Raw genomic sequence first — 14,728 nt, 5'->3', positions numbered from 1 at the left:
CTGTTTTTAAAGCTTCGTAGCTTCTTACTCCATTCTCACTTGCGCATATCACGTTACTTGCAATTTGTGTGTGCCATGTTCTTTGTTATTGATTGCTTATCTTTTTACTGTTTTAAATTTTAACCCCCACCCACAAATGTCAGTGAATAGAAATGTCAACTAGTTCGTATGTATTAATTAAGCTATGCATGTAAGCGTAAATTTATTTTTATTGTGCTAACCTATGGAAAATATTCTTTGGATTTTCACATATTTGTTAATTGGGAACATAATAAAGTGTAAATTTGTACTTAATACAGTATATCTTTACTTTACTTTTTTGCTAGTTAGAATCGCTGTTTATAGAATTAAACTTTAATTCACAATGACTGGCGCTTACTACATATATAGTGAATGGTACTTTACTATGGCGACTCCATCATAAAGCTGTATTTTAACTATTTACGTGAAACTTCGCATTTTGGGGCAGCCGCTTAATTGGGCCAAAATGCATTAGTCCCATTGTGTCCCAAATAACCGGAATCGACTGTATATTTCATAAGGATATTATGTGGAATAGACTTTGATAAAATTGAGTTTTGTTGTGATTTGCATCTCAGCCCAAAAGTAAGTATTTGCTTTTAGCTCTGAATTTCAGACTCTTACTTTTAAACTATTTATAAATTTTCACAATGCTGTTATTTCTCATCATTTTGAAAATTACAGAACATTGAATGCATTCCTTCAAATACAAGTGGCAATAAACATTAATTTTGGGGGTGGGGATATGAAATAATCCTCCCAGAAAACTAAGGTAGATATCTCTTGTTTTGAAGGTTAAGCTTGTAGTATCTAAAAAATGGCTATTTCTGCAATGAACTCTATTTGTGCTTACTACAGTTTATGTAAAAATTTTACCTACCCTGGAGGAAAAAAAAAAAAAAAAAAAATTGAGAAAAAGTTTTCATTATGCATAATAAAAATATTAATATATATTCTTACATCCATTTATTCCTTCTGTTCTAGATTGAAAAAAAGTTTTCATTATGTATAATAAAAATATTAATATATATTCTTACATCCATTTATTCCTTCTGTTCTAGATTGAAGAGGATATTTCAAAAAGATACAGAAATAGACCAGTAAATATTATGGGAGGAATTGATGTGATGTAAACTTTATATACCATGTTATATTTTAAAAAATTTGTATATTTTATAGAAATTAAAATAAAAAAATGTTCCGGTTGTGTAATTATTCTTTATTTTAAAAAATAGTGAATGTCCTTATTTGTGACAAAAAAAAATTGCAGCTTAATGTTTTGGTGAAAATTTTCATGTAGAATATTGGATAAATGCTTATGCTCTTAAGAATATCAGCCTACTTACCAAACGTAAAGTGGGCTTATGATATTACCATGTTGGTATGACAGTATGCCTCTCCTAATGTGGGTTTAGTCTGATCCATAACAAATTTACATCAAGTATAACCCAAAAGTTGTGGACCAAGTTCCACCTTCCTACATCGTTGACATTATACTCAACAGTAGTGGAATATTCCAAAGAAAAGATTGATACAGGAAAGTTTTGAGAGCACTCCAAATATATGCAGCATCTTTCATGGTTCCCGCAGTTGCCATGAACCTGTAGAATCATTTGGAAATACACTTATCAAAGAATTGCTGAAAAATATTAGGAAACACCTGTAACTGTAAGTGGAAATAATGCCATAGAGAAGTGGTTTCCCAACTTGTGGTTGGGAAATACTGCTCTATAGCATTAATCTGCAGGACTTTGCAATAAAACAAAACTTTGTTACATAAGTAGTATATGTTACAACCTAATATATATTACTTATGTAACATATCATTGTATTTAAAAAATAGTTATTAATATTTGCATGTATAGGTTTATTTTTTATGGTCAGCAGCCTCTTCCTCAGACACAAGTATTTGAAAACACTGCCACTAAATGAGCTCCAGCTTCTTATTGCATTACCTAAATTTTGGTAGAACAGTATAATAACTCTGGTAACGTATAAACTATGATATGGAATGCAACATAAGAACCTACTAGTTTTTCTATTACAGACAGAAAGAGACTGCCAGATGTTATCCAATACATCCTCTTCGTTTACTAAGATCTAAAAATTAATGGAAAGAATCAGTTCCTTTCTGTCTCCTTTCTCCTCTTAAAAAGAAAAAAAATCAGATGAAATTTCCATTAAACAGTGGTGGCAAAACTCTTCCCTGTGCGTCAAAAATAAGTAATCTTTATTATTATTATTATAAAAAAAAAGGTAACATTACTTAAGTTTCTAATGAGAATTGTTTTTGCTTAATTCTGCATATAATTACTCCATTTTTAACACCAGATGTGGTTGATAGACTAAAAAAATGTCTTGGAAAAAAAAATACTTATTGGTGGCCATGTGCCAATAATTTCCCTCTGCATGACAGTGGTTGACCACACACGCCCTGGAGATTTATAATAAAAAAAAAATAGTATTTACTAATAACATCATACTTAATGGGCATATCTTTGATTTAAAAAAGCTGTCTGGTATACAGATTATAAATGAAAATAGCATTTTAATTGCAAAGAGGGGGCTATATCTCTAAGGCTATTGTAAAAAATTATTTTACAATATTTTCACACCTTTTAAGTATTTTACTCATTTTTAGGGAATAAAGCAAAATTACAAAACAAGGAGGCACGCTTGATACACAAAAATAAAGCTGTGCGCATGTAGCAACTGAATAAACAACACCGTAAAGGCAAAGATACACTATTACCACCTCACATTTTACTAAAGCACATTTCTAAAGGTTACTACTATAAAACAATAAAAACAATTTCCAGTTGCGTTTCTGCTAGTGGAATCTGTTATAAACTGGTAGTAAACTCGATCTAATTGCATTTGCAATAATACCATAATAAGATCGTTATTATGGTGAAATGTGTTTCCCCTTCACTGATATAAGAAACATAAATACATTTTCAGAATCTCTCTCTCTCTTCATTCCTATCGTGTTGCGTTCAGTTGGGGTGATTCTGCATTCGACTGCCATTTCTTGTAAACACAAAGGCAAATCGTGCTTAAGCGAATTCGGTTCGTGTTATATAAGATATCGTTCCCCTATTTATAAATCATGTATGATCGAATTTGTGTAATATAAACATGTGTTATACGAGGACTGACTGTATATGGTACTCTTGCTTTAGTGGGTGTATCTCCTTGCATGGATATTCATGTATTTACACTACTATAGACAGATGTCACTTTGGTTTGTTCTTTAATTTTATTTTGAATGTTAGGGTACCTCTAGTACTTAAGTAGCATAATTGAAACTTGCCAGATATAGCATTAGTATGCATCCTAGTTTTGAGGTTTAATAGTTTTTGTTTTACAATAATTTTGAAAATAGCATTGTTTTCTATATGTATTGTCTTTATATGAGAAATAGGATAAACAGCAAGGCTCTTTTTTTATTCCATTTCCCTTAGATTTTTGCAGAAAAACTTGCCAAAGAATATAGATTTAATCTGCTGCTTTTTTTTTTTTTTTATTTGGTATAATGACAAACTAAAATAATTTAGAAGTGGCAGTTGCTGCTGAAGTTTGTGCGTGTGTAATTAATGACTTTTACATGATAATATACAGTACTACATACTGTATATTATACAGTATGTGGCATAGTGTACAGAGACCTATAAAAGGTGACTGTAATTTAGACCGGAGGTGCTCAAAGTATGGTCCACAGGCCCAACCCAGCCTTCAAAAAGAATTTAAGATTATTGCTAATAAAATTAGACAAAATAAGAAACTAACTTTGCACCGTAGCACTTAGCTTCAAGATCATTTTTAGAGGTTTTAATAAGTATATTTTATTTATATTCACAATTCAATGTAAATTTTTAAAAATATTTTCTTATTAAGCTTAAATATTACAGTTTAGTTATTTTTCAAGAAAGACACCATGTCTTCAGCAGCCCTTATGGAGCAAAAAACCAACCCTTTCCTTACCCACCCCATATGACCATAGTAGAAAGTTTTATTATGTGCAAGCAGAGGTATATCTCTACACCAGGAGAAAATCCCTAGTAGGATGTTTCTTCCTCCCCCTTCCCTAATTCATCTTTCCTCAGTGTACAAGTATTGCTTTCATTGAGATTAAATAAGCTCATATCTATATAATTTTAATTTTTTTTTTTTTTTTCAGATAAACATTTGTTGGCAAAAAGCACATGTCAATGAATAACAAATGAAGAAAATTTAGATAAATTTACTTGATATGTGAAAATGACAAGGCAAGTCAGTGTTGGTGCATGTTTGTGTGAGCATGCGTACATATACTTTTAAATAGCTATTGTTATTATTTGGTTTTTAGGAGCATTAGCAACTAAGGCCATATTGCTCCCTTTTAAACAGCACTACACAGGTTATCTGATTACTTGAAATGAAAGCATTTATTATTTATTAATAAATAGATTCTAAACCCTACACAGGTGAGGTGTTTTCCAACAATTTGAAATATGCATGTGCTGTTTCAGAAAACAAACTACTTTTGTATTTTTATGACGTGTTATTAACTGCATATCAGCAAGTTTTGTTATTAAAGCCATTGGAACTTGCTAAACATGAAAAACTGAATATTTCAGTTTGTCTGCTATAATACACACAAGGTGATCACAAAGGCACACACTGTTCTTATTCATAACATAAGCAAATGTATCTTTTTGAATGAGGAAAAATCTACACAAGATTGAATAGTGTAATGTGATGTATTAGCCAAATTTATTCTATGAGGAGGGAGAGAAAAACAATTACAGAATTTCACTATAACAGCCAGTCAGCAGTATGCACTTTATCTGGATGAATTTATTTCATTGCCGCATGCATTCAGGGAACTTATTGGGACCATGTTATAATATTGCTTTCTTATTGAGGTAATCTTCCACTTCAGAAAGACTAGTAGATAGGTCTATTCCCTTCATTTTCTTATGTATATCAACTATACAAAATGAGTAATGATAGATGATTTCCTCATTGCAATGGACATAACATTTTGTGCATGTATGACTGAGATCAAGCATGAATTGCATACTTATTATATTCTAGTCTTTACATTTTATAGCACTGTCCAGTTTATGATTGAATAGCCCAAAGCCAACATTATCTGTATCTAAATATGACATTCTGAAAAACAACTGTAGGACTATTCTTACAGGAGGGTTTCTCGTTTGGACATGGATAACGGCTGACACAACGAGTAAATTCTCTATCACACTGACAGAGTTGGGCAGCACACTTCTGGGAAACACCTGGCATAGAAACTACTCCTATAAAAAATATAAAAAGACTATAAGCACTTAAGTTTTAAATATTAATTATAATATTAAAGGCTTATTAAATTATATAAATGTTAAGAATGAATCAAAAATGTAATACAGTCAGTATTCATTTACAATACTCTTCTTATGGCATTTACTAATTAAGGCATTGCTCCAGACTTATGATGACACTTGGCTGGCTAGGATGATATAGAAGATGGTTTCTTGTCTCAATTGTTATTTATTTGATAAATATTAATACCTATGCATACATAATTCAGATTTATGCAGCTAAGGATTATATCCACAGTAAGATATGCTTATGCAACAATGAAAGTGATTACTAAAGGGGTTTTTTTTTTTTTTTTTTAGTGGCAATTAAACTATTAGCCATTTAGTCTTTGCAATGTAATGTGAGAAACTGCATATTGTTTATATTATTTTTAAAAATTTATCTGCCCCTTAAAATTACTGATAAACCCAAGTGCCAGAGATGTTTAGACTAGTCTTTTATAAATTAAGTTTTATCTTTTCCTGAGTACAATATTTCAGGTCATTTTATAAAAATAAAATTCTGGTTACTGGGATGGAAACATAACTCAAGTTTTTAATATTGCTCTTATTATAAAATGTACTTCAACAATAAAATTTTTAGAAACTGACTAAGTACAATAAAATAAATAAATTGAAAGTGCAAGGCCTACCTATATAAAATTATTAATATAGGTTATGATTTTAACTGTATAACACACAAACCAATCTACTGGTTTACTTACATTATATAGTTAATCTAACAATTAAATTGGAAGAAAAAAAAAACTATATAAGAGAAAAAAAACTGGTGGTATATGAGAACACCAGCATTAACCCTCTGGTAGACACACTATACATCTCATCAACCAAAATTTAAAAAACTGAAAATGTTAGAATTATGTCAGAATGGTATTCACTTTTGATCTGAATAATTATTTAATTACAGAAATGTAGCCATAACCTTTGTGGTTCCACAAATGTGTTGAACGTGCACATGTTGATTTTTTGATTTTGCTTTCTGCACATCATTTATGTAGGTCACTGAGGACAGTGAATTAGTCAAGAAATATTTTATATATATACTGTCAAAATTAATGTGCTATTTAACTACTTCTTGCCTTTTATTCCCTCTTCACTCCTAAAGGCATACACTAAGTATCAGTGAGAATTTATGAATATAAATATAACATTCCTCCACATGTGCCAGATACTGTTTCAACCATTATAAAAAAAACAGTACCATGATTTTGGTAAAGAGGATTAGAAAGAAATATATCAAATGCACATATTGTGGGGATATCATGGTGTCACTCAGACATAAGGGATTCAGAATTTGAATGTGGTGAGTAGTGTGTGTTATGCTTAGTTAAGAAGCACATAAAATCTAGTGTGACATTGAGTCAGTTTGGTGTGGCACTAGAAAAACAAAAATGAGAGTAAGAGTATATTACAGGCCTAATTGTGATGAGTATAACAAACAACTGTACAGACATATAGAGTGCACAAGTAAATCAGAATGTCTCACATCATGGATGACTTTAACTTCCTAAATATTTATTGAACCTTGTAGGTTGGTCACTCACACCCTAGCAAGACTGTTATGGAATTACTGGATGATTGCTTTTTACATCAGCATGTTAGAAAGGCAACAAGAAAAAAAAAAAAAAAATACTATGATCTGATTATCAGCAACAACCCCTCATGCATTAAGAATCTGCAGATAAGACTGGCTAAGTGGGTAATGATCAGTGTATTGATGTTGGATTTACTCAAAGTTGTAACTACTTACAAAGGACAGGCTTTTGCAAAGGTGACTAATAATCATTACAATTTTTAAATTCTGTGTAGTGCAACCAACTAATGAAGATACCAACAGCAAATGCTAGGCTTTTTCTACCAACTAAGAGATACTCTTCAAGGTTTAGACCTATATGGATGTCATATGAACTTATGAGACTCGTGGCAGAGAGGAAAAATACATGGAATGCATATAACTTGTCAGACAAGACAGAAGCCTACAATAGATATAAATTAGTCTGTAATCAAGTCACAAAGGAGGTCAGGCATGCTAAGACAGAATACAAGTCTCTGGGAAAGAATGCAAAAAAAAAAGCAGCAAAGACTTCTTTACTTATGTAAACTTTAGAAGGAAGGGGGATGAATTGCACTGGTCTGCTTGTTATGAATGGTTTTTAACCACTGATTATCCTACTTGTGTTGCTGACAAACTGAAGAGGTGTTTTGCATCTACATTAACACATGTAGAAGTTTTTAGGGATGGTGTTGGTAGAAGTATATAATTTTGTGATAACAGAGGAAAGTGGAAAAGAAATTATTGAAGCTTAACATAAAAAAGACACCTGGTGTGAATAGGATCTATCTAAATATACTAAAGGAGGCAGCAAAAGAGGTAATCAAACCCTTAGCCATGATCATGAGAGCATCCTATGGACTACAGATATGTGAATGTATCCCCAGTTCACAAAGGGGCAATAAAAAAAGTGACATGAATAATTACAAACCTGTTATCTTGACTTTTGTTACAAGGAAAATAATGGAGTCACTGGTTAAAGCAATGAAAGACCAACGAGACAGGAATGCAGTTACAGCATGGATTTTTCAGGGGTGACATTGTCTGACCAATCTCATTACATAACTATGACACAGTAACAAAGGAACTGCGTGCAAAATAATAATTTTGGCATCATACTTACTGCTGCATATAAAGTCTGATATACAAATTGGAGCAGTATGGCATTAAGAGTAAGTTACTACTATGGATAAAGGTATGGTTAAGAGGGAGAAGACAGCAGAGAATAGTTCTCAATGGGCACTGCTCTTCTTGGACTAATATTAGCAAAGTCTTCTATATTTATTAATGATACCGATAAAGGCATAGCAGTCGTAATATCATATTTGCAGATGATACAAGAGTTGCAGTGTGTTTAATCACAGTAATCAGAATATGCTACTGCAGCAAGATCTAGACAAATTATATGAGTTGAAGAGTGGCAACTGAAGTTTAATATTGATAAATGTAAGGTACTTCATATGGGAAACAGTAATACCAAATTAACAATACCAACTGCGTAGTACCACACTCAGGTTAGTAGAGAATGAATAAGACCCAGAGCTAATTGTGCAATCAAATACAAAGTTCTCTGTGCAGTACAGACAAGCTCCATGGACAGCTCATCAGGTTTTGTTAGTGATATGCAGGATATTTGGCAGGGGTCAGCCAACATCTTGTGTACTGTATGCAAGTCTGGAGGCCTCGTTTTAGGAAAGACATGGACCAGTAGGAACAGGTACAGAGAAGAGCAATGAGATTAGTGAAAGAAACAAAAAAGTACTCTTACCAAGAAATGTCAATTCTGTAAATTGCAATATCTGTAAATTATGCACCTGCAGCATAAGCTGAATGTGAATGGCATTCTTTCTCAGACTACACATGAAGAAACATAAATTCAAACTAAGGAAGGATGATTGCAGGACAGAGGTGTGGAAATTTGCTTTCAGCCAGTTCAATAATTGGAACAAACTCTCATCTAGTGTTGTAGAGTTGGGTAGTTTGAATAAACTCAAGGAAGAACAAACTCTTAAAATGGATGGACAGGTGATTTATTATTATTATTATTTTTTTTTTTTGCATTATTTGCTACTACTATTGCTGTATTAGAAGATGAAATGCACAAGGCATAATTTCTTGGGTTTAGGTAATTAACTATGTAATATCAGTGTAGATACACCATAGTTTACCCATAAATTTGAACTACATATGTAGTGTAGAAGGCATCATTTTAATTGTGAAATGCACAAAGCAGAATTTCTTAGCCTTATGCATTTCATCTTCTAATGTAGTTCAAATTAATGGGTAAACTATGGTGTATCTACACAGATATTATATAGTTAATTACCTAAACCCATAAGAAATTATGCCTTGTGCATTTCACCTTCTAATACATTATATTTATACACCATTTGGCATCTCTAGGGCTTACAATACCGGTCAAAATCTTAACACCAGTATTTCGATATTTTTAATTTATGAAACCGGGATACCAGTATTCCAAAAACAAATGTTTTCTCAATAAATTGATGACAATTAGGAGCAATAAAGTAATGAAAAAAAAAAAAAACAAGTACTGTAATTACTTGAATTATTCATATTTTAAATAAATTTTTATTGTAATAATAAATATTCTGAAAAAAAAATCATTAAAATACAATTATTCTAAAAACAAAAAAATACTGCAAAGTTTAGTTATGTTTAAGCATCCACACTACTTGTCAGAATAAAGTGAGCTCTTAAGAAACATAAGCGATCAATAGTATGATTGTTTAAAATGGATCTAATTTTGGTACATACAGTATTTGATTAGCACCAGAAAACTCCCTTTCGGATTCTATTCTGGTACTGAGATAATCGTAGACGATCTCATTCCATATTTTCTAAGCTTTGAACTTTTTTTAGCAAAAATAGTTAAAAGTATTTCATTAATTTCTGACTCAAGTTAATCTTTTAAAATCTCATTGGAGTCAGGCAATTTCTTATTTTGGAAAGAATTTGCGGAACACATGTTCTGTTCCAAGTTGGTCTTCCATGGTTAAATTATGTTCATCATTTTCTGAAGGAGAAAGATGTTTTATTCAGCGAAGTATAATTTTCACTATAGTATCTTTACTGAGTCTGGGACAGAGCAAAGAGTACAATTAAAGAATTCTTCACATATAAATGCAAAGAAGAGAAGGACAAACCAGATTGGACCCTTATGTGATGGACGTGGGATAGTATTAGATACCCCACTTGAAGTTGCAGATGAACTCAACAGTTACTTTGCATCAATATTTACATGAAAAAAACCCTTTGTGTGAATGAGATATTATTGGAAGTGAAGTTGAAAAAAATGTAAGAAAGGGACAGTAAGTTACGCTCCCGGTATTATCCTACGTACATTATTTTAAGCCTTTTATTTACTTTTAACTATATACTATCTAATCCTATTTTTCTTACCTCATGAACTATTAGAGCAATTCGAGGGGGATTGAGGTACTAATACTATACTTTAACCTTTCTCCTTATGTTAGCTATTGCTTCTTTTGTACATATGTTTAATATTATATAAAAAATTTTATGGATGGATATTGGTTCTCTATCTTTTTCGCTCCATGCTATATAATTGCATTTTCATGTTTTCTTTATATATTTGTTAGCTATCGGTTGGGCTAATTGTCATCTTGCTTGTGAACAACTAAATTATACACCTAACCATTAGACCTTAATATTACCTTTTTGGCTATGTTATATAGGCAGATGACAACAGAAACTGATAGCTCTGTTGATTATTGGAGGGATATATTGAGAGAGTTAGTCCTTGATAATGCCCCTTTCAATGTATTCTACTACCAACATTATTAACATATTGTGTTATATTATTATTACCTTATTTTACTTATGATTTTTCTTTACCAGGTTTGGCCTGTGGGGGCTGGTATCGGCTATTATAGTATTTTGGTGCCTTGATATACGGGTATATATATTTTTTTAACGGGCAGCCAGCTGGTATACATATTTCTTTATATTTATATAGTATCATTATTATATTTTCGGACACCACGTAATAAATTTCTAACATAATATACCATTAAACAGCACGTATCTTGTTTACTTAGACTATAATCAAATATTATATATATAGAGAGAGAGAGAGAGAGAGAGATATCCACATTTCGTGTTATTATTTAGATGCACAATTTCATTTAATTTGTACATATAAAGAGTAATCTCTCATTTAATCTTTTGTCTGACTGAATTATTATATCATGATATACATAAAATACAAATATCTTATACGTAGTTAATTCCATTAAAATTTAAGAATACTCACCACACCGTATCTGTCCTGAATGAGAGCAGTGCCAAGCATAAGGCACAAAATATATAAGTGTTTGTGGACATGAAACAAATGTGTAGCACCAGTCATGTTCAAGACAGCATCTGCAATATAATTTTTTGAAGACAAACTTATAATGAATAAATATATTCATTTAATTAATATAAAAAAAAATCTTAGTTTCAAAACAGTATGCTCAGAGTTTAATATCTCATAAATTTATGAAACTATCTTTTATCAAATTAATGGAAATAGTGGAAAGGGCCACACAGCAGAAGCAATGTCCCATCATGCCCCCATCAAAGACCCTGAGTAAATTGGAACAAATAACATGTTTTGTGACATTAAGTATGGGAACTACTTAAACTATTTGTGTTTTATGTGTATTTAAAGGCAGATTAAAAATTAAAGATAAATTCAAGCTCAATTTTCAATTACTATTAATCACATAATCCCCTCCATCCTCATAGAAAAACAGTTGGGATTCACCCCTGAAGGAATACAATTTAAGAATACAATGCAGTCATTTATATTAAACCAAGTCAAAAAGGACCTATTCAGAAAAATAATGATGGAAAGTTGCCTCTCCATCAGACAGAGAATATTTTATCCTCTTTATGGAGAGGAAATTAAATACTTTATTTTTGAAGTCATCCCCACTGCTTAGTGGTTGCCTTGTAATCCCATACTGTCAGGTTTCATCCTTCTTTTGGATATGTTGCAGTAAGTTTTTCACAAGAAAGGGATGTCTGGGTTGGTTCTCTAAAGACTTAGAAAGTGCACTTCAAGAATAAACCCTAGTCCTCCAGGTTGAAAGTTGAGAAGCAAAGGGCTGGCACCCCTTTCTTGTGAAAAACTTACTGAATGTTTTGAATGAACATCAAGGACCTCTATCCCTAGGACTATCTTCAACCTAACTATGAGTTCCTTCTACCCACAGAAAGAGAACTTTGGATAGGGAAAAAGACCCCTAGCCTTCACTCTAATAGTGTCAGTCAAGAGAAAACAAATGGGAAAGATGAAAAAAAAAAGGGGGGGGGGGTTGTCTCAAAGACATAAAAACAGACCCCGCCAAAAGGGAAGTTTAATATGTGACTATCAATAGGTATTTAATGCTACAATTAGGGGCAATTTCATTAATTATTTGCTTAGTAGAAGTCCACTTATCCAGTATTACATAACCATAAAAAGTTAGAACCAGCAACAAAACTTTCACACATTTATATAAATGCAGAAGCAATCAAAACATTATTTGCCCATTGGTTGGTTGGTGTCTTGGGTGGAGATGAGTTTCAAGGCTAGAAGTTCACCTAGGGCCAGTGGCATAACTAGGGTATAGCAAGTGTGGCTCCAGCTTACCACTTGTCAGGGGCAGCAAACAGAGTTACAGAAACAAATCAGAATAACTAAATTTATAATTTTAAAAACATGACCACAATTTTTATCTAAATCAGTTATAGAGCTGTAACTTTCGGATTATAATTTAATCTTAAAAATTAATGAAAAACAAAAGTGTATATCTGATAATTTGACCACACCCAAAAGGTCTACTTCTTAGGGCACCTAAAACTCTTGCACCAGTCCTAGAAGGTGATGTAATTCTACTTTAGCACTTATTTATACTAATCACTGATTTTTACAGAGGTTGACCATGGAGATAATATGCTTAGTAATTAAGGCATGTAATGATTAAAACACACGTGCATAATTCTCTATACAGAATACTACAGGCTTATATTTTATTTCCAGCCTAAAGCTGCATTCCAAATTACAATTGACTAACAGACATTTACGATAAAAATTATTTTGACAATAGAGAGCTCTTACGTGGTCAATTTTTGACCACGTAAGAGCTCTCTTACTGGTCAAAAATTCTATATTCCTATATTCTATTATCTTATGAGATACAACAGGGCTTACCTTTATTTTTTGCTTTAGAATGGCTTCTTTCGACCAACTCTCCTAGTCCAACACGTTAACAATTAATTTATAACAACGATATATTTATAAAATTATTAAATGTCTTCCCCACTGTCAGAACAGCAACTGGCCAACCCCATTGTATCACTATTGGGCACCCAACTCAAAACTCCAGGAGAATGTCTTGTGTAGTATTTTTTGTTCTTCACACATGCACATAAATGACCAATCATCTGATAGTAGGAATTCGTAGACCATTCCTACTATCCAATGATTGGTCATTTATGTGCATGCGTGAAGAACAAAAAAATACTACACAAGACAAATTCTTCTGGTTAACTTTTTGGTTTGCTCTTATTCCTGAGAACATGTAGTTTAGAAAAGCCTTAGTCCAATTTAAGGAAGGAAGAGAATATTGCTCTATAAGTTAAGCTTTTTTATACTAATTTTTAATTTTAAACTTCAAATTGTTTTAATGATGTTGGATGTGATGTTTTCCTTACAATAGTGATACCATGGGGTTGGCCAGTTGCTGTTCTGACAGTGGAGAAGACATTTAATAATTTTATAAATATATCGTTGTTATAAATTAATTGTTGACGCGTTGGACTAGGAGAGTTGGTCGAAAGAAGCCATCCTATAGCAAAAAATAAAGGTAAGCCCTGTTGTATCTCCTGAGATAAAAATTATACAAAGCATTTTGACAGTCAAAGAATGAAAATGTTTTATCACTGAATTAGTAAATTAATAAGAGGAGTTTACCTCAATATAGTACGTGGAACACTTCCGTATGATACCCTCCAGAAATTAAAACGGAGGGTATCATACGGAAGTGTTCCACGTACTATATTGAGGTAAACTCCTCTTATTAATTTACTAATATTATTTTCAACGTAGAACATATTGAGTATTACAGCTCTGATTCATACTATCACTGAATTAATACAGTATTAGTGCACCTGAAAACATGTAATTAGTGCACAGAACAGGGATTCTTAACTTTTTTTTTTGGGTTGCTTTCCTTTCATTTTTTCCTTGCCACTGCCATCTCCCTTATTCCAGTTTACAAAAAAGAAAAAAACTTGAAAATTAAGTACATAGTTAGTGAAAAAAAAAAAAGTATTTGGGAAAGCCTGGCCTCTCTGGTAGAGAGAATGTCAGACATCTGGGTAAACAATATTGGGAGTAATAAATATCATGAGATAGTTCTGTGTGATGAGTTCTTGATTTAGGGACAGTTGCAATTGCCATTGGTTAGTGTAAGCAGATCCAACCAGAGAGGCCAGGCACTGTACTAGGTGAAGCAGTTCTGACTGTGCATGCATGCTGAATGCAACGTAAATATTAATAGTATTTATTCAACATAAATAGTAATAGGATTTTATGCACTGGCAAAAAAAAAAAAAAAACAAGTAGATAAGAAAACACAAATGATATGCTTCCCTCCTCACACAAGTAAGTATCCAGTTGACCTTTGAATTTATTCAAACTGTCAGCCTCAACTACCTGCAAGAGTAACTTTATTCAGCTATCAACTAAAAGAAAACACAGGCTAAAAGAAAACTTCCT

General features: G+C 32.1%; 2 protein-coding genes across 2 annotated transcripts in view; one reads left to right on the top strand and one right to left on the bottom strand.

Annotated features, from left to right (window-relative positions):
* The window catches only part of LOC150075206 (CDK5 regulatory subunit-associated protein 3), a 99,405-nt gene extending 98,239 nt beyond the window's left edge, over nt 1-1,166 (top strand). The window contains exon 14 of the mRNA XM_090389113.1: nt 1,083-1,166. Within this exon, the coding sequence (XP_090245239.1) occupies nt 1,083-1,154 (72 nt within the window). The 3' untranslated portion in view covers nt 1,155-1,166. The remainder of the gene's footprint in view (nt 1-1,082) is intronic.
* A 3,939-nt stretch (nt 1,167-5,105) lies between these two features.
* Nucleotides 5,106-14,728, bottom strand: part of LOC150075205 (basic phospholipase A2 PA-5-like) — a 67,264-nt gene continuing 57,641 nt past the window's right edge. Inside the window, exons 3-4 of the mRNA XM_090388829.1 lie at nt 11,234-11,343; nt 5,106-5,321 (exon numbers count right to left, since the gene is read on the bottom strand). Coding sequence (XP_090244955.1) covers nt 5,155-5,321; nt 11,234-11,343 — 277 coding nt within the window. The 3' untranslated portion in view covers nt 5,106-5,154. The remainder of the gene's footprint in view (nt 5,322-11,233; nt 11,344-14,728) is intronic.

The sequence above is a fragment of the Mastigoproctus giganteus genome, chromosome 14, assembly GCF_048544385.1.
Source record: "Mastigoproctus giganteus isolate SK-2022 chromosome 14, ASM4854438v1, whole genome shotgun sequence".
Taxonomy (NCBI): domain Eukaryota; kingdom Metazoa; phylum Arthropoda; class Arachnida; order Uropygi; family Thelyphonidae; genus Mastigoproctus; species Mastigoproctus giganteus.
Note: the sequence above shows the minus strand (reverse complement) of the source record. Positions and strands in the feature narration are given on the sequence as shown.